Source organism: Vombatus ursinus, unplaced genomic scaffold (assembly GCF_900497805.2).
Source record: "Vombatus ursinus unplaced genomic scaffold, bare-nosed wombat genome assembly UNPS02014880.1, whole genome shotgun sequence".
Classification (NCBI taxonomy): Eukaryota; Metazoa; Chordata; class Mammalia; order Diprotodontia; family Vombatidae; genus Vombatus; species Vombatus ursinus.
In genome coordinates, this window is record NW_020954658.1 from 1,207,553 (window position 1) to 1,228,517 (window position 20,965).

At 35.2% G+C, this 20,965-nt stretch overlaps 1 protein-coding gene across 1 annotated transcript; it reads left to right on the forward strand.

Annotated features, from left to right (window-relative positions):
- The first annotated feature begins 6,776 nt into the window (after positions 1–6,776).
- LOC114028398 (olfactory receptor 11H6-like) lies at positions 6,777–7,733 on the forward strand. Its single transcript, XM_027842638.1, has one exon. The coding sequence runs from the start codon at positions 6,777–6,779 to the stop codon at positions 7,731–7,733; it is 957 nt and encodes a 318-aa protein (XP_027698439.1).
- Positions 7,734–20,965: the final 13,232 nt, after the last annotated feature.

Consider the following 20,965-nt stretch of genomic DNA (forward strand, 5'->3'; position numbering starts at 1 on the left):
ATTTATTCCTCATATCTATGATGAAAGTTGCTGCTCCTAAGAAAATAGTAGTTCCTTGATTTATAGTTACATAGGCTAACTGACTAGACTTATTTCAATATGGGCAATAGAGAGAATTGTAATATAGCATATAAGCCAGTCAATTGTGCTATTTTAAAAGAATAAAATTGTTATTACAATAATAAGCATAAATTATTGTGTTAAATGCTAAGCATCATTAAAATATTTCACATTTCTATAGCACCTAATTTTTTTTTCAAAGCTCTTTTCTATCAACAACTCTGTGAAGGAGCCAGCCTAAGTATTAAAATCCCCGTTTTATAGATGTGGAAACTGAGGTTCCAGGAGTAGCAACTGTCAAAGCAGGGTCTTGAAAAAAGATGTCCTGAGCTATAACTCAGGGTCTTTCCACTATATAATGAGTGGTTGGGAAAGGACTCATGAGATTATTAAACTTACTTCCTCTTGGGGAAGCAAGAAGGGAGGAGTGGACCCCAGGACTCAATCATAGCACACCTTCAAGACATCAATACAATCCCATGTGGAAAGAACTTCTTTAATCCAGTGGAATATATGTATCTGTCAGGAGTTGGTGCTTCATTATGAATGAATGAATGAATGAATGAGCATTTATTAAGCACCTCCTACAATATGCAAAATACCATGGTAACAGCATCCATTTGGGAGGCAGGTGGTGCCACAATATGATTTTACTATCTTCAAAAACATCAAGGAAAACAGAAAACATTCAGGAATAAGTAGTTATTCTCTCATGGCAGCTAAAATGAAACCTCTTGAGATCATGAGTTAGGAAGGTAAGTAAGAGAGGAGGTGTGTGGTTCTCTGACTTTCTTGTTGTTTGTAAGTTTAAAGGTGAAACCATCCTTTGTAATGAGGAACAAATAATAGTATTTCACTAATGACTCAAAACTGGTGAACCTTTTGTTCTATTATTCAGAGATTTATGTAAGTGTCTGAATGTAGGAAGGGCATTTCACTCTAGTACCTAGCCCTGTGATGGACTTGTATAAAGGGCAGTAAGTTAATATCTGTTGAAGAAAAATGGATTGAATTGAATAATCTTCAAAACAATTAAAATTTCCATATGTATATATACATATATATGATATAATTAAGCAACATAAAGTTCCATGATTATTTTCAGATTGAATACATTGACATACTTTTCATACATTTAGAATACTCTGACATTACAAGAAAAAATATTAAGGAAAGACAGATGGCATGTTATAGTAGAAAGAACATTTGATCTGAATTCAGAAAGCCTATATTTTAGTTTCAACTTCCATTCACTGACAGCATGACCTTGGTTGACCATGTTTTATTCCTCTGAAGCACCCCTCAGTGGTATAGATATAGATGTGGAAGCAAATAATAGGAACAAAGTGGATGCCTATCAATTGGGAAATATCTGGACAAATCATGAATACAATGAAATATTACAGAATTGTAAGAAATGGTAAAAAAAAAAAAAGATGGATTCAGGGAAATCTGGGAAGAGTTGTATGAATTGATATCATTCTCAAATAAGCAGAACCAGGAGACAAATTTGTATAATGGTTGCAATAAGATAAAGGAAAATTATACCTGAAACCTTGTAAGATTGAATGGACTGTTGCAGGGCCTTCTGAGAAATGGCTAAAGAATAGATTTATTTGGATAGCAATCCAAGATAGTGAAGAAAAGGAACCATTATGGCTACACTTTCCCAATACTCCCCTCTAAATAATTTTGAAATAATACCTTAAATAGAATTCTAAAACAACATAATCAACAAAAGATCAGGGTGAGACACTTTTTCAGCCAAGGACAACTGAGGTCAAAAGGAGGGGTCGGTGGTACTGGGAGATGGTGGGAACATGGTGTGGCAAAGAAACCAATTGTGGACCTTTGGAGTGGCAGTAGCAGCAGTAGTACCAGGAGCTCTCACCTCCCAGAGACAGTAGAGACTAAATATCTGGTCAAAAAATGTTTCCAATAGTCTCCTGTGCTAGCGCTGGACTCAGGACTAATTGCTGTTTTGGGTCACATTTACAGGGTGAAGAGGAACACTTATGGTTGTAAGGAACAGGGTCTTAAATTCCAGAGTCTCAGTTCTATTGCACAGAGGAATGCTTGCTGTCACAAGGGAGCAGGGACCACATTTCCGGGTTGTGATTCCAGGTAAGAGATAAGTTGTTATCATGAGAGAGCAGGGGCCCTACTTGGCTAAGTACCAATGTGCACTCCAGGAGAAAAGAGACCACAAGTCTCTCCAGATCACACCATGCTGGAGGCATCAAAAACTTACAAGACTCCCAGAGCTACCTGTGAAAACAGCAGGGAAAAAAGCCTAAAACTTGAGATGCTGCCCTTCCTTTCCCCAAGGTCTAACATAAAGTTCAAGTTCAAGAAATGGGCTAGAAAATTGAACAAACAACAAAAAGAGAACCGGATCATAAAAGACTGCTGTAGTGATACAGAAGTTCAAGAAACAAACTCAGAAGAAAACAATGTGAAAACATTTATAACAAAGCCTCAAAGAAAAAATGCTGATTAGACACAAGACCAACAAGAATTCCTAGAAGTACTAATGCAAGAGATCTTTTAAAAAGAAAAAAAAATTAAAAATTAGTGAAGAAAACACTGAGGAAAAATTATCTACAATGAAAGCAACACAAGAAAATTATTTTTAAAATAATAATTAACTACTTTGTAAAAGTGGCACAAAAAATACTTAAAGAAAAGAACTCATTAAAAAATAGAATTGGCCAAATGGTAAAAGAGGGAGGCAATAACTCTATGAGACATCAAGAAACAATAAAACAAAGTCCAAAAGTGGAAAAAGTAAAATATCTCATAAGAAAACCAAATCACCTAAAAAATAGATCAATGAGGGATAATTTAAGAATTATTGCAATACCTTAAACCCATGATAAACAAAACTAGACATCTTATTTCAAGAAATTATGAAGAAAAATTTCCCAAATATCTTAGAACCAGAAAGAAAAATAGAAATTGAAAGAATTCACCAATCTCCTCCCTAAAGAGAGGTGCTGAAATGAAAACTCCAGGAATTGTATAACTAAATGCTAGAACTCCTGGGTCAAGGAGAAAATATTGAAAGCAGCCATAAAGAAACAATTGAAATACTGTGAAGCCACAGTCAGGATTGGATAAATTTTAGAAGCTACCATGATAAATGAGAACAAGATTGGGAATATGATATTTTAGAAAGCAAAGGAGCTAGTATTATAACCAAGAACAACCTACCAAGCAAAACTGAGTATAACCCACAAGGATGGGGGAGGTGAGGTGTAATTTAATGAAATAGAGTATTTATAAGCATTCCTAATGAAAAAACCAGAGCTTAGAGTATTTTACATTCAAACACAAGACTCGAGAGAGGAATAAAAAAGTAAACATGAGTGAGAAATCATGAGGAACTTAATAAGGTTAAACTGTTTATATGCTCAAATGGCAAAATAATACATATAAGCCCCAAGAACTTTATTGTCATTAGAACAATTAGGAAAATGAGGAGTTTAGTATACTTAAGTTTCATATTATGACTTCTTAAGCTAAAGAGAGATGAGAGAAAGAAATGAAGAGAAAAACTAATGGATTGGGGGTAGAATGATGAGAAATAAAAGAAGATGAATAGATCAAATGGACACAATAGAATAACAGAATGAATTACATTTCTAAAAAAACATATTGATAAAAAAAAGGTAAAGGTACACACCTAGCCCCTCAGAAACAGAGATAAAGGCTCAAATTCTTCAGATCTGACCTACTTGCATTAGCAATACAGATGCTTAGATTCTTTAAGAGTCTGGCCAATATGGCAGATGTTCTAATAAACCTTCTCTTTGACTGAAAGAAGGCTTAGGTCAAATTCTTTCAGGCAGGACCCACATGTTGTGATTTTGGGGTCCTAGCACCCTTAAACCTCTAAACCACAACACAAAGGATATGAACAGTTACCAATGGAAAAATCACAAACTCACAATGGCTACATGAAAGAATGTTCCAAATTACTAATCATAAGATAAATCAATATTTTTACCTTTCTCTTTTTTTCTTGCCTTTTTTGCAGCATGTTTAATAGGAAAATGTGTTTCACACAATTTCATATGTATAATGGGTGTCTTATTGCTTGCCTTCTCAATGGTGAGGAAGGATCTGGAAGGAGGGAAGGAATTTGGAATTAAAAATAAGATAAACACACACAAAAAAAAGAAAACAGAGACAAAAACATGCCAATCTCTCAATTACTGGGGAGAAGGGGAAGGCACAGGAAGACAGATGCATGAGTAAGAAAAAAATCATTTAACCTCTTTTATGACTCAGTTCCAAGACATTATTGCACTAGATGATCTCTAAAACCTGTTCTGGCTGTAAATCTGGACAGATGCACAATGAATCAAATGCAGAAATGAAGGGTCTTAAGTCATAGTTTTAGAAATGTTGGAATAACAATTAAATTATCATCTGTTATTACTATTTTTTGAATGTTTGTAAGGTAACTAAATTAGACTAATCTTTTTTGAACTGGGATAGTTTTTATTTTCAAAGTTTATTCTAAAAATAAAAATTTATTGTCCAATGAAGTTCTATTAAATATAAAAGGCTTTTTTAAAGAGGAAGTAAGGCATGGTAGAAAGAGCCTTTTTGTTGGGCACAAAGAAACTGAGTTCAAGTCCTTTTAGACAAATGACCCATCTTTCTGGGTTTCACTTTCTTGATCTATAAAATGACAAGAGTGAAGTGGAATGAGATAGCTTTCAATGGGCCATCCAATTTTAAATCTATGGTTCTCTCTATATATATAGCTGAAGGAAGAACTTAGGTGAGGGCTTTGATTTTTCGGGTCTCTTCCAGCTCTATATACCATTATTCTGTGATTCTAGGTTTTCAAAATGGCTATGGAAAATGTAAGGTCTTAGGTGGCTCAGTAGATAGAATGTTGGACCCAGAGTCAGGAAGACCTGAATTCAAATCCCACCTCAGACAATTACTACCTATGTGACCCTGGACAAGCTACTTCACCTGCCTGGCTCAGTATCCTCATGTGTAAAATAAGGATGATAATAGCATCTGCCTCTTAGGGTTATTATATGGCTTAAATGACCTAATATTTTAAAAGCACTTGGAAAAACTTGAAGCATTATATAAGTAGTAGCTGTTATCAAATCAATTTCTAGTTATACCTGAAACTCCCCAGTGACATAAAGACTGCATGATTTATTTAACTTCACTTTGGTCAATATTAGAGATGCCTATTCCAGTGTACCTAAGTCTTGCGGTTTAAAATCAAATTTTTTGTAAGCTGTAAAAAAAATTGGTTTTGGCAGTTTACCATTATTTGAAATGTTATATCATAAAAACAAACACAACAACAAGTATCACAACCCTTAATAGGGAAAAGAGAACGTAAATGAATGAGTTAAACATTGTTCAAAGAAGTTTCCTTCCAGAAGATCAAAAATTTTGTATATCAAATGATGGACACCAGTTCAGCCAGAGAAGAAATTCTTTACGTTGTTTTAGATGTAATTAAAAAGTACTGTGACTCTCTATAGTCACTGTTAGAAGATAATAGATTTTACTTGTTTGCATATAATTAATAACCTAACTCCAGAATTTATCCAACTATTTTTCTAGATTTTCTAGTTTAAAGTTGCAAAAAAGGACATGTCTATATTACTTAATACTATGTTTAATATAATTATATATAATCTTTATATTCTATGATATATTTATAATACATTTATTTCAGCAGTATATAAATGTACACTGCAGAAATAGATATAAGTAACATATTACATATACACTGCACAAACAATTATATGCACATACTTATGCTGTAGGGTACAGAGAAAAAAACATTTCCTCTGCAGTCGGAACACATGGGTTAATATGGCACCTTTGATGTGACCTTGGATAAGTCACCTAACCCCCCTGGGGCTCAGTTTCCCTATCTATAATCTCAGAGGATTGAAGCAAGTAGCCTCTAAGGTCACTTATGAAAAAAGCACTCACATTAGAAATGAAAAAGATTGTTGGTAGTATGGATGATTAGATATTGGAATATATTGCCAAGAGAAACCATGGGATTTTATCATGATAGAACTTTAAAAATAGAAGACTATATGTTACAAATTAGTCTTACCTGGAGACAGTGGGATGTATTCATTAATTAAGATCACTTTGACTTTCTATCTCATTACTCTCTTTCTGGCAAAGGTCATGTATGCTATTTGTATAAGCAGTAGTACTAAACAATATTCTCACTCTATTGTTGAACAAATAATTTAACCATTGTACTCATTTGATGTTCTGACTGTGCGTGATTTTTTTATAGATCAACTTCTAGTTTATGTTATCTGATTTAGATTGTAAGCCTCTTGAGGGCAAGGAAATATCTGTTTATTCTTGTCATATAGTACCCATCACAACACTCCACCAAAACAAGTGTTTAATAGATGATTGATAATGATTACAGTGATCTTGGTGGTGATGGTGATAGTGGTGGTGGTGATGATGATGATGATAATGAACAATTTTGGAGCATACATACCATTACAGATCCTTTGCTTTCTCCTACTATATTACTTTAGGAAGTAGAACTTCCTACATATTATCCCTTCCTTGATCTTGCCACTTTGCTACTGATTGTATACTGAATTATAATTCATGGCACATACTTACATCTTGATATGTAAGGTCATTTCTAAAACAGAAATGTATTCTCTTTTCAGATTTGGAAAAAAATGAAAAACTCAGAAAGGAATAATCACTCTGGCTCTGTGAGTGAATTTATCCTACTGGGCTTCCCAGGCTCCTGGAAAATCCAGATCTTCCTTTTCTCCTTATTCTCTGTGACATACATCCTGACACTGCTTGGGAACATGTCTATCATCTGTGCTATAAATTTGGACCAACGGCTCCATACCCCAATGTACGTCCTATTGGCCAACTTCTCCTTCCTAGAGATCTGGTATGTCACCTCCACAGTCCCCAATATGTTGGTCAACTTTCTCTCTGAGAATAAAATCATCTCCTTCACTGGCTGCTTCCTCCAGTTCTATTTCTTCTTTTCAATGGGTACTACAGAAACCTTTTTCTTGTCAGCCACGGCCTATAATTGGTACCATGCTATCTGCCGACCCTTACACTACTCCACCATAGTGACTCTACAAAAATGCATAAAAATGGTTGTCTGTTGCTGGGCATGTGGTTTTTTCTGTTACCTCCTCCCAGTTTACCTCATCTCTCAGCTGCCTTTTTGTGATGGCAATACAATTGATCACTTTATTTGTGACCCAGGACCCTTTATTGGGCTGTCCTGTATTCCAGCACCTGCCACTGAAATCATGTGTGCTGTCTTTAACTCAGTCCTCATTTTCTCTACCTTTCTTTTCATTACTAGTTCATATACAATGGTACTTAAAGCTGTGCTGAAGGTCCCCTCAGCAGCAGGTTGGCATAAGGCATTCTCCACATGTGGCTCCCATTTGGCAGTGGTGTCACTGTTTTATGGATCCATCATGGTAATGTATGTGAGTCCAACATCTGGAAATCCAGTTGGGATACAGAAGATTGTAACTCTCTTCTACTCTGTGCTGACTCCACTTTTCAACCCATTGATCTATAGTCTCAGGAATAAAGAAATAAAGAAAGCCCTAAAGAAAGTCCTTAGAAGTATGAAACTTGGCCAATATATGTGAAAGAAAACAAACTTATAACCTTCATCTCCCAAACCAGCGCCTCCATTTCTGCTCATGTTACCAATATTAATGAAATAAAAAAGTATTATCCTACTGGAATCTGAACTGGCCTCCACATCTGGTGCATATTCTATTAAGTTCTGTCTGCCAAATTTCATATGGAACACTGACAAGCTAGAACTTTTGCAAAGGTGGTCAACAAAGATTTAGAAGGGACTCATAGCTATTATGTCAGAAATTGTTGAAGGAACTGAGGATATGGAGCCTGGATAAAGAAGACTAAGAAGGGTTGGGAGTGATAGTATTTTGAAATATCTTATAGTTATCATGGAAAGAGGAATTAGAATTTCCTCTGTGTGAGTCCAGAAGGAAATAATTAGGAGCAATGAGCAGAAATTAAAAGGATGCAGATTTTAGTTTATTATAGGTAACAATTTTCAAACAATTGAAATTGAAATTGGTTGCCCAGTGAAATAATAATTCCCCTGTTACTAAAAGTGGTTAAGGAGAAGATGAAAGTCCAAATGTCCAAAACAATATAGAAGTGATTTATGCTTCAGGTATCTAAAAAAAAGAATTGCAAGCTATTTAAAGGCTATATGAACATTTACTCAAAATCACTAATAATGTAAAAAATTAAATTCAAAATGACTTTACTTCACAGTCAGTGAAATGGAAAAATGAGAAATTGTGGCAGCCATTAATGTTGGAGGGATTGATGAAATACAGGTACATTAATTCTATTGGTGAAGCTATTGATTAGTATCTTCATTCTAGAAGGCAATTTGGAGTTATGTTGACAGTACCTAAAAATGTCCATATCATTTTACCACAAAATTAACTGCTGGATATATACCCTAAGAAGGTCAAGATAGAAAGGAAGGTCCAATATGCATCAAAACATTTATATTATTACTTTTTGTGGTAGCAAAGAACTGAAAACAAAGCAGGTATCCAATAATGGGACATTGTCTAAAGAAGTTGTGGTACATGAATTTGATAGAATAATACTATGCTATAGGAAACAATGAACATGAAGAATATGAGAAGACATTGGAGAACTATATCTATGAAATGAAGTGAGCACAACCACAGAAACAATATACACAATAAGTGCAACAATAAAAATAGAAGGGAAAAACAGCAACAACAAATTTGAAACAACAATGTATTAAACAATCCTTGATGTTCAAGAAGAGATATAACAATATGCATTCCTTCTTTCTTTAAAGAGGTGGTTAACTAAGAATATGGAACATTACATATACTTTGAGATTTGATTAATATGCTAATTGCTTTTGTTGAACTCCTCTTTTTTTTCCTTTCTAGTCTTATAGTTTTCTAGTCTTTTTTCTAGTCCAGGCTTCTGGAGGAGAAACATAATAGCAAATGAGTAAAAATAGAAAATAGTAGTAATTTTTTTAATGTCACATTTGCTATCAATGCATAGATTAAATTTTTGTTTTATAGTATCGACTAGGTAGCATATTATTGGTAGCTACTTGTCATCACTGAAAAAGTCAGTTAATTTGGGACACTTTTTTGCAAAAGAAAAATAAATGCATCTTTAAGTTTGATAGTTCTTTTGAACATTTTGCCAAGAAATAAACCAGTGAACCTCTATGTAGCTAAAATGTTAGCATGTGTAATCTTTGAGGAGAGGAATAAAGTTTTCTGAGGTTGTCTGTTTTGATAGCACTTCTCTAATAAGTGCTCATGTTTAAAACCAAAGGAAAAATTAATAAAATTGAAATTAAGAAAACTATTGAGCTAATAAAAAAAACTAAGAGCTGGTTTTATAAAAAAAAACAATAAAATACATAAAAATTTGGTTAATTTAATTTAAAAAAAGAAAGAAGAAAACCAAATTAATAGTATCAAGAATGAAAAGGGTGAAGCTACCACCAAAGAAGAGGAAATTAAAACAATAATTAAGAACTATTTTGCCCAGCTATATGCCAACAAATTTGACAATCTTAGTAAAATGGATACATTTTTACAAAAATATAAATTGCCCATATTAACAGAAGAGGAAGTAAAATACTTACATAACCCCATCTCAGAAAAAAAAAATTGAATAAGCCATTGATGAACTCCCTAGGAAAAAATCTCCAGGGCCAGATGGATTTACTTGTGAATTCTATCCAACATTTAAAGAACAATTAATTCCAATAGTATATAGACCATTTGGGAAAATAGGTGAAGAAGGAGTCTTACCAAATTCTTTTTATGATACAAATATGGTGCTGATACCTAAACCAGGAAGAGTCAAAACAGAGAAAGAAAATTATAGAACAATTTCTCTAATGTATATAGACACAAAAATTTTAAGCAAAATATTAACAAATAGATTACAAGAACTTATCACAAGAATAATACACTGTGACCAAGTAGAATTTATACCAGGAATGAAGGGCTTGTTCAGTATTAGGAAAGCTATCAGCATAATTCAGCATATCAACACCAAAACTAACAGAAACCACATGATCATCTCAATAGATACGGAAAAAGCTTTTGACAAAATACAACACCCATTCCTATTAAAAACACTAGAAAGCATAGGTATAAATGGAGTCTTCCTTAAAATAATAGATAGCATCTAACTAAAACCTTCAACAAGCATAATATGTAATGGGGACAAGCTAGAAGCATTTCCAATAACATCAGGGATGAAACAAGGATGTCCATTATCACCACTGTTGTTCAATATCCTACTAGAAATGTTAACTTTATTTAACAGTAAGAGAAGAAAAAGAAATTGAAGGTATTAGAATAGGCAAAGAAGAAACAAAGCTATCACTCTTTGCAGATGACAAGATGATATACTTAGAGAATGCTAGAGAATCAAGTAAAAAAACTACTTGAAGTAATAAACAACTTCAGCAAAGTTGCAGGCTATAAAATAAACCCATATAAATCATTGGAATTTCTGTAGATTACCAACAAAGCCCAACAGCAAGAGAAAGAAAGATAAATTCCATTTAAACTTACTGTAAACATTATAGAATATTTAGGAGTCTACCTCCCAAAACAAACCCAGGAACTCTATGAACACAATTACAAAACACTTTTCACACAAATAAAGTGTGATCTAAATAATTGGAAAAACATCAATTGCTCACTGGTAGACTGAGCTAATATAATAAAAATGACAATTCTACCTAAGCTAATTTACTTATTCAATGCCATATCAATCAAACTACCAAAAATTATTTTATAGAGTTAGAAAAAATAATAACAAGATTCATTTGGAAAAATAAAAGGTCCAGAATATCAAGGGAACTAATGAAAAGAAATGCAGGGGAAGGTGGCCTAGCCATTCCAGATTTTAAATTGTATAATAAAGCAGCAATCATCAAAACTACTTAGTACTGGCTAAGAAATAGAGTGGTGGATTAGTGGAATAGGTTAAATATACAAATATACATTGACAGTAGTCAATGACCATAGTAATCTGTTATTTGATAAACCCAAAGACTCCAGCTTCTGGGATAAGAACCCACTCTTTGAAAAAAAACTGCTGGGAAAAATGGAAAAGAGTATGGCACAAACTAGGCATAGACCAAAATCTCACACCATATACCAAAATAAAGTTAAAATGGGTTCATGATTTGGATATAAAGGTTGATACTATAAGCAAACTGGGAGAGCAAGGAATAGTTTACCCATCAGATCTATGGAGAACAGAAGAATTCATGACCAAACAAGAGATAGAGAACATTACAAAAAACAAAATGGATAATTTTGATTACATTAAATTGAAAAGTTTTTGTACAATCAAAACCAATGCAATTAAGATTAGAAGAAAGGTGGAAAATTGGGAAAGAATTTTTAAAACCAGTCTCTCTGATAAGGGCCTCATTTCTAAAATATATAGAGAATTAAATAAGAGAAATATTTGCATTTTCCCTAATACTCAATTGTAGAACTCTGCAAGTGTTTTGAAGTGCACTAAATATCTCTTTTCTTTTTTTTGAAAATACATATCCTATTCTTCATATGGATTATGTCAGAAATTAACCTAAGTTTGTAGATGCTGAAAACAAGCAGAGGAATCCCAATACTCAAACAAATCTGTAATATCATAGAATTGAAGTTATCTCCAATAATCAATCAATTAACAAGCATTTATTAAGCATCTACTATATTCCAGGCATATTAATTATTTAATTATAATGTATTGTGATAATTGAACTAATATGAATGATGAATAATAATAATTCTATAGTAATAAATAATATAATTATTCTATTAATCTGTTATTTGGGGAAAGCAGGTGAAGTAGCATTTTCTATGATTTGATAGAGGGAACAACTACAGCAATACCAGGGCTGAAAATGAAGAACTACAGATTGCTTGTTTGACTGAAAGGGAAAGAGTCCCTGACTGAGGAGGCAACTGAAAAGTAGCAAATTTTGGAAGGACCCTTCAGTTACTAAAGGGGTTCTTATCCCAGGATTGTATTTTTAAAACATTTTAAATAACTGAATTTTAATATGATTGGTTTATTTTATAATCCTATGTACTTTTATTTTATGCATTTTCAAACATTATTCTGAGAAGAAGTCTTCTGAAGAAGGCTTCACCAGACTGCAAAATGAGTCTATGGCAGACAAAAAGGTTAAGAACCCATGCTTCAGCAGCATATTCTGCAAGAACCCTTCGATAGTTCCTGGTGACCCACAGCACCAGCAATATAGGTTGTTTAAGGAATCTTCCCCGTATAAAAATACCCTCCCTATACCATGCAGTGAAGGCAATTTCCCCACACCAATTAGTTGCTTAACCATGTAGCAGTGAACTCAGGCCACAGAAGAATAGTATATTTCAGTAGACAGAAATATGAGTCATTAAAAATAGATGAGGCCTTAAAAATTATGTAGTTCTACTGACTTATTATATAGATGGGTAAAGTGAGGCCCAAAGAAAGGATATCACTTGCCCAAGCTCACACAAAGAGGAGTTGCTGTTACCATGCTCTAAAGTAGTTTTCAGCAACCAATTATAATAGTAGCTCTGGCACCCAGAAAAAATTAAAGTCTGCTTGCCATCCCCCCAAATCCCCAAGTTCTTTGCCCCTCCTATCTTTCTTCTTTCCAAAGGATCTCTCTCTTCCCCTCACACTTCTTTCATATTCAGACTTTCTCCTTTAGCTGCACAGAAAGGCTGGTTGGAAAAAAAACTGCTGTGTGGTATAACTGGTTAGAAGAAAATATTTACTACTTGGACAAGGTTATTGAATGGGAAAAGTTCTATTTTTACCTATCCCTGCAGTTCCTGATAGGTACAAATTCTACACTCCTATTGAAAATGGAATACCTTATCTGATCTCTCTCAACTGAAGTGTTTGCTTTCTTTTGAGACTCATCTTGGATGCTCTCCTTCCTAACACATTCTATTGAATTCTCAGGATAAAGTGACATCTCCACAAATTTCTCATAGCACCTTGCCTGGAATGCCTTTGCCTCTGACATTCTTTCTCACATCTTGTTCATTTACATACATGCTATAGCCTTCCCACCCCTCATAGAGTTTAATGTCAATGGAGACAAAAATTGTGTGGGAGTGAATAACAGATGGGACAATATGGTAGAACCTCCACTGGTTTTGCATCAGATGACCTAGTTTCACATAGTGGACTGCTATATACTACTCTTGTGACATTAGACAAGTCATTGAGCTTATTTGGGCTTTAATTTCCTTTTCTGTAAAAAAGAAGTCAGAATGGGATAATTAGGATAGAAGCAGAGACAAGAAGACCTGCTTCCAGCACTATTTCTGATGAACACTACTTGAGTAATCCTAAACAAGTCAAATAACCTCCCATTGAATGAATGAATGAAAAGCATTTATTAAACACATTATTTGTAAGCAGTATGCTGAATACTAGGGATATACGTAGAAAAATAATACCTGATTTTAAGGAGTTTATAATTGGGGTAGACAACACATTAAAAAAAAAGATCCAGTCACAGATCATGTGGAAAGCCTCAGAGTATTTAGGAAAGACCTAAAGTTATTGCAGTGGGGTGAATGTCAAGGTCCAAAGATCTTTAAGTTACGTAAGTAGATTAGATGATAGTGGTAAGAGTACTAAAAGGCAAAGAGTCATTGCAGATAGTAAGGCTCCAAAGACCTTAAGAGTCAGTGGCAGGGCATAGGATAAGGTTTGGTGGTTCGCCATCTCATTGGAAGAAAGAGAGTTGTTGCTTCATATATCATCCAAGTCATTTTAGTAATCAATTAGCCTGAGCAGTGTCCTCAGCACGTAAGAACATAAACTGCAAAAGAAATGCCAATCTACATTGTAAGAGGGAGTTTCCTCACTGGGAGTACTCTATATGATTGAAATTGGAGTTTTAGTTAAAAAAAAGAGGAGGGGAGGGGACTGGATTAGATAATCCCTAAGGTCTAGTGATTTGTGTTTTTTTCTTTTGTAACATCCAGCATATAGCAGGTATTTCACAAATAATTGTTGAATTTCCTTGAATTTCTTAGGGAAAAAAATAAGACTATGGAATCCACCAACAAAGATTTTAATTATTTTAATCTTTTTTACTACCTTCATCAATTTTTAATTATTCCCCAGCAAGATTGTGAAAAGCCTGGAATGAGGATTGAGAAGGAGAGAGGCAAAGCTCCAGCAATTGAATGAGACCTCTGGAAATAGCGAGACTTGAGATTTCATGCTAAATAAGGGAAATTAAGGATGTTGAGTAAACAAGTCACATAATGCTCAAGGGGAGAGTCCCAAACCTCAGAAGGCTAAGGGAGAAAATAAATACCCATTGGGCCTTTATCTGAGCTTTCACAACTGTCAGTGAACACTCAAGCTAAGGAGTAAGATTCCTTCCAGATTCATGGTGTATAACCCATGGCAGGTTACAAAGCTACTGATCCCATCCTTCTTTCATACCCATCACCCCCTAGAGCAATATTTTACTTCCTTGCTTTGACTAATCTCTTCAGGAAAGAACCAAAGAATTAAACCAAAGCATGCTATAACCACTTGCAATAAGAACTTTGTCTGGGGCCAGAATGCGTCCAATGGTCAGCTCCATCTGTGCTCTCTTCTTGCTTCTGCGAAGACTGAAGAAAAAAATTGGCAAGGCAGTATAAGCAGGATTTTCTTCTCATTTCCAGAAACCTGTTAGGAACCTTAGGGAATCATTTCCTAGTCCCCTATCTTATTCATCACTTCAAATAAGGATTGTTTATTAAGGGACTGTTAAGCATTATTTGTTAAGCAATTTGAGAATTTCAGGTAAAAATTCACAAAACATTAGAAAAATATTGCCACAATGATTGTTGATGTAGGAGAATAATGTCCATGTCCCAGGCTTCATGTGCATACTTAAATGTTAAACGACATTCAGTATATATTTATACTCTAGCTGTACTTAGAGATATTACTCTGGGCAGCTGACTACCACAGGACACATTGGAAAAGAAACTCCCACCAGGGTAAGTATGAATACTTGGTAATATTGACTTGAAATGATGCTGTAATGTGATTTCAGGCCCTACCTCTGATGTGTGTTAGTTGTGTGACCCAGGCCAAGTTACTTGATTTCTCTTTATTCCAAACAACCCCCAAAGAAACAATTTAGAGAACAGCTATGGATATATGTTGGTGGAGGGGATTTCCTATACCAGTGCAATCATAGATCCTAACCAAAAACAAAATGGAAAAACTTGAAAAAGGGACAATATAGCCCACAAAAGTAACACCATTAATTGGAGTCTAAAAGGAACTATGAAGTTTTTAGCTCTCATTATATTACCTCACATCATGTTAAGTACACACTAACTGAATCCCAGTTTTTTGTTTTTTGTTTTTATGTAATCCAGCCAAATCTATGAATGTTTCTGGGAAAAAAAGCTGTCAGAAAAGTACTTATGTGTTATCTGAAGAACCTCAGACATCTCTTTACTACATTGCTGGACACTTAATAGACCATGTATATAGCAGGCTATCCCTATTTTCTTTACTCTGTGGAACTTTGTTCCTAATTCTAAATGTGTAAGTGTTCCTAGAAACAGAGAATGTTAGAGTTGGGAAGATCTTGAAGATTATCTAGCCTCAAATTTCTCTTCTTATTCATGAACCTGAGGCCCAGAAAGGTCAATTAACTTGTCCAATGTTATACAGCTAGTTAGCAGCAGAATCAGTCTCAAGTCACATTTAAAGAATCACCCAGGTGATTATTACCTTTCTATCCACTACTTTCTACTCAACCATGAATGTGAGAACTATCATTAATATAGCACTCTAAAGCTTATAAAGCACATTGAAGATAATATCTTATTTGAATCCTCACAGCAATCATGTGAGGTAAAGTCAAGAGATATTATTATCCTTATTTTATAGATGAGGAAACTGAAGCTGAGGAAAGTTAAATAATTTGCCCATTGCTAATGCATATTTGAGACAAGATTTGAACTAAGGTCTTCTGCACTCCAAGTCTAATACTCTATTCCCCTATCCAGGGGTGAGGAACCTACAGCCTCGAGGCCAAACTGTGGATTCAGTCAAAGGACCACACTTGAGAACCTAAAGGGCCACATGTGGCCTTGAGGCTGAAGGTTGCCCACCAGTGTGCCATGCTGGTTTTCTATTGTCCTGTGAACTAGACAAATATCTCTCCAAATTGAGGTCCTTAACTGAGAGGGTAGAGTAAAGCTTAAGGAAAAAAATAACTTCTGTGGAAAGTGGGGTCATAAATCAATTAGGGAGGAGTAAAATGATTGCATTGCTGCATTGAGGGTCCAATGTAGACTAGATAATATAAATTTGTATTGAAAGTATTTTGGATTTTTTCCAGCTTTATTCAATATCATGTGAATAAGAGAAAAAGAGGGAGATTCCAGAAAGTAGTTCAGGGATAGGATTTGGTATGACAAATAATGGGAGTAGGGATTATGGGATTCTACAGTATAAAATAATCTAGAGTTGGAACTGGTTTAACAAAGGTTGAGAGAAAAAGAAAAGAGGAACATTTAGTCAGTTCGGGGGTGATAGCCTAGAAAAGAATTGAAGAGTAGATGGAGTAACGGGGATGATGAGGAAGAAGAAGAGAGAGTTGGGAATAGTGAATAGAGAAAGATAGAATGATAAAAGATGATGATTTATAAAAGACTTTTAGAGTTCAGGAACATGGAAATGGAACACTTCAGAGTGATAGCAAGATCAGTGGTATAACCATCTCTATGGATAGCCAAGATAGAGTATAGGGGTAGGTCATGGAAATCAGTAGTTTGAGAAATTTGAGAGTTAAGGTTTAAGGAAACATCAATAGGCATATTGGAGTCCATTAATGTGAAGGCAGGAATTCTCATGGGTAGAAAGACTATGAGCCAGACACTGAATTCATTTAGGAATGAATGTGCTAGGAGCTGCAGGTAACAGTCATTGGGATCTGGATTGCATGATAAATTTAGATAGTGTGAACCTCAATGGAAAGATTGCTGAATGATGGTTAGAGAGGGAGAGGCTGCAAGTGACTTGAAAAACAAAGAGTATTTTTACATGTCCACAATAGTCAGTAAGTAAGAGATCATTAAAAAAGGTGTAATGTGCACTGGAAAGAATAATGAGAGAAGTAGTGTCATCAGCAGAGAACCCCATATCAGTGAGAAGCAAATAATTTAAGGAGTAAGAGAGGAAGAGGTTTAACATAAAAAATAGTTTGTTAATTATAGGACACGTATTCCATAGGGAACATTGGAAGGAGCAGGCAGATCTAGACCAGGACAATGAGGAGAACATTGAGAAGGATGGTAACAAGGAATTGATCAGTTGGTAATAGGGCAAAAAATCTGTGCATTGGTAGACTAAAGTTCAGAATAATTGGAATAGAAAAGGATTAAAAGGGGTTGGAGTATGCTAATCATTTAAAAACAAAAGGAGTCTAGCCTATGATCAAGGGTTAGAGAAAGATCCCTTAAGGGAAGACAGGTGGATAGACTATACAAAGTTGTCTCTATAAGGCCCCCTGAGAGAAGTCCCTGGGGGTTACCTAGGGTGGACTGGAGCTGGCTTCCCCTGGCTCAGGACCAGAAATCTAAAACACTTCAAAACAGGGCTTGATTTATTGTTTTGTTGATTTTGTTGATACTTTAAAAAGTGGTGGAGAAAGTGTTAATAAGGCAGATAAAACCTGAAAATTTGTTGTACTTACATTTTTTCCTCTGGAGAGACTATTGTTAAACATTTGTTAGTACATCCATGTACAGAAGCCTGGATGGAGTACAGCTCTTTCATACATTATAGGAAGAAAAAGAACAGAATTTTCAGATTCCTGGCCAAGGTCTAGGATAGCAGAACAATTAGTTGAGGAGAAGATGTTTCAGTTGAGCTGCGTATTTGATATCATCTCCTCCAAAATGTCTCTGTTTCATTCTGAGGGAGTTCATAGGATCATAGATTCAGAGCTGGAAAGGACCTCAGGGACCATCTAGTCCAACCCTTCATTTTACAAATGAAGAAAGTGAGGACCATTGACATGAAGTGACTTGACCAGGGTCACATAATAAGTGTAAATAATGAGTTTTGAACCCAGTACTTCTCACTTCAGACCCAGTACTCTTTTCACTGTACTACTTGTAGGCAATTCTGTTTTGTATTCTGATAAAGCAAATGACTTACAAATACAAGTTGGGGAGAAGTGGTCTCTTTAAGGATTTATTAAAACAGGTTGATCAAAAACAACTCCTAATAATCTCCCAGTTAGGAATAGGAATTCCTGGTGAGGAAATCCTCTCTATCAATGCAGATCAGAAGTCTGTCAAATTAAAATTAAAGCAATGAGCTTTTACTGAATGCCTACTATGTGTCAGACACTGCCAAGCACTAGGGATACAAAGAAAAGCTTTTGCCTGATAGTTCTTGATCTCAAGGAGTTCACAGTCTAATGGAAGAGACAGCATGGAAACAGCTATATATATATAAGATATATGCAAATATAATACATACAAGATAAATTAGAGAAAATCTCAGAGGGAAAGCATGAAGATTAAGGAGGACTAGAAAAGGTTTTTTGCCACAGGTGAAACTTTAGCCGAGACTGGAGGGAAACCAAGAGAGAGAGACAATAAGGGAGGTGATTCCAGCCAATGAAAATGGCTAGAATTGAAAAATGCAATGTTATGTATAAGGAACAGAAAGGAGGCCAGTGCCACTGAATCACAGAGTATGTAGAAGGGAGTAGGGTATAAGAAGACCGGAAAAGTAGTAGGGGACCAAGTTATGAACGACCTTAAAAACTCTTTGATCCTAGAGATAATAGTGAACCACTGGAGCCCTTTTTTTAATAGAGGGATGACATGATCAGATCTGTGTTTTAAGAAATCAATTTGACAGAGACTTGAGGCAGAGACTAATCAGTGGGCTATTATAATACAGTTATCCCTTCCACATTGTGACTTTCCTAGTCATGTTTTGATATGTCACAGGTTGGTATAAAAAATTAAATGGGAATATTTTGGGAGTTTTGCAGAAGCTGCAGACGACATGCAAAGGCTAGCAGAAAACACAAAGAAGTTAGAAACTTGGAAATGCATAAAATATATGTATGGTATTGTATAATATCAACATAGTTTATCTTTTAATACCATAATAATTCAGACTTTTTCCCTAGAACAAAGGGGGGAGCTAAAATTTTAGGTCAATTTTCTAGATTTCTGGGGCAGCACACTCCTAATCCCCATGTTGTGGAAGGTATAACTGTAGTTTTGGCATGAGGTGACAAGGACAAATACTAGAGTGGTAGCAGTGTCAAAGGAGAGAAGATAGAGTATATGAAAGATGTGGGCAAGGTAGAAATGACAGGATTTGGCAAGTGATTTTATATGGGGGATGAAAGCAAGGATTTGTGTTGACTTCTAGGTTGTAAACCTAAGTAACTTGGAGGATACTGGTATCTTTGACAGTAATAGGAAAATTAGGAAGAGAGGAACTTTTGGGGGAGAGGAGATAAATTAAGTTTTAGACATGAGGAATTTAAGATGTCTACAAAACACCCAGTTTAATATGTCCAATAGGCAGTTAGAGATGAAACACTGGAGGACAAGAGAGAAGTTAGGGTTGAACAGCTAGATCTGAGAATAATTTATACAAAACATGTTAATTGAAGCTATGGATATTGTTGAGATAAAGAAGCAAAATGGTTTAGAGGGGAAGAGGAGATGGCTCAAGATAGAGCCCTAGACAACACCTACAATTAATTGGCATAACCTGGATGAAGATCCAGCTAAGTCAGACAGGTGGGAGAGGAATCAGGAAAGAGTAGTGAAATAAAACTATAAAAGGAAAAGATCATCAAGACGGGTGAAGAGCAATTTCAAAGGCAGAAGAAAGGTTCAAAAAATGATGAGGATTGAGAAAAGACTATGAGATTTAGCTATTGCAAAATCATTGGTAACTTTGATGAGAACAGTTTCAGTTGAATGATGAAGTCAGATGCCATATTGCAGAGAATCAACATCTAGTAAGAAGAAAGGAAGTGGAGGTACATATTTTAAATAGACTTCTCAAGGTGTTTGTCTGCATAAAGGAGGAGAGATAGGGGATGATAGTTGGTGAGGATTGGTGAAACAAGTGAGGGTTTTTGAGGATGGGGGAGACATGGGCATATTAGCAGACATCACAGAAGCAACCAGTAGACAGGATGAAACTGAAGATAAGTGAGAGATTGAAAATGATATCAGGGTCAATCTGATGAGAAGAAACAAAATGGCATCAACTGTACATGTAGAGAGTGCGCTTGGCAAGGTGAAAGAGACGTTCTCCTTCATGTTAGACAAGGGTAAAGAAGTTAGTAGTAAAATATGAGTTGAAGAGGAAGAAAAAAGAGGAAGCTTTAGGTGAATGTCCTCAATTTCTTCAGTGAAATACTCAGCTGGGAGGGTGAGAAGAGGAGGAGCTATGAGAGATTTAAGGAAAGGTTTGCAAAAGACACTCTGCTGTGTGGGGTAGTGAATCAATTCAGGAGGTTTTAAAGGATTGTCTGGCTGCAGTGAGGCCTCAGTTGAGGTTATGTAACATAAATTTATAGTGGATCAAGTCCATAAAGCCATCATAGTTTGGGATTTTGAACCCTGGCTTCTTTCAATAGCATGTGAGGAGGACTGAGGGCAGCAGATAGTAGAAGTAATCTGAGGCTAAAGTTTGGCAAGATCTTTGATGGGCTAAGGGGGTCAAGAGACTTAGTGGAAGAGGTCACTGTAGAGTT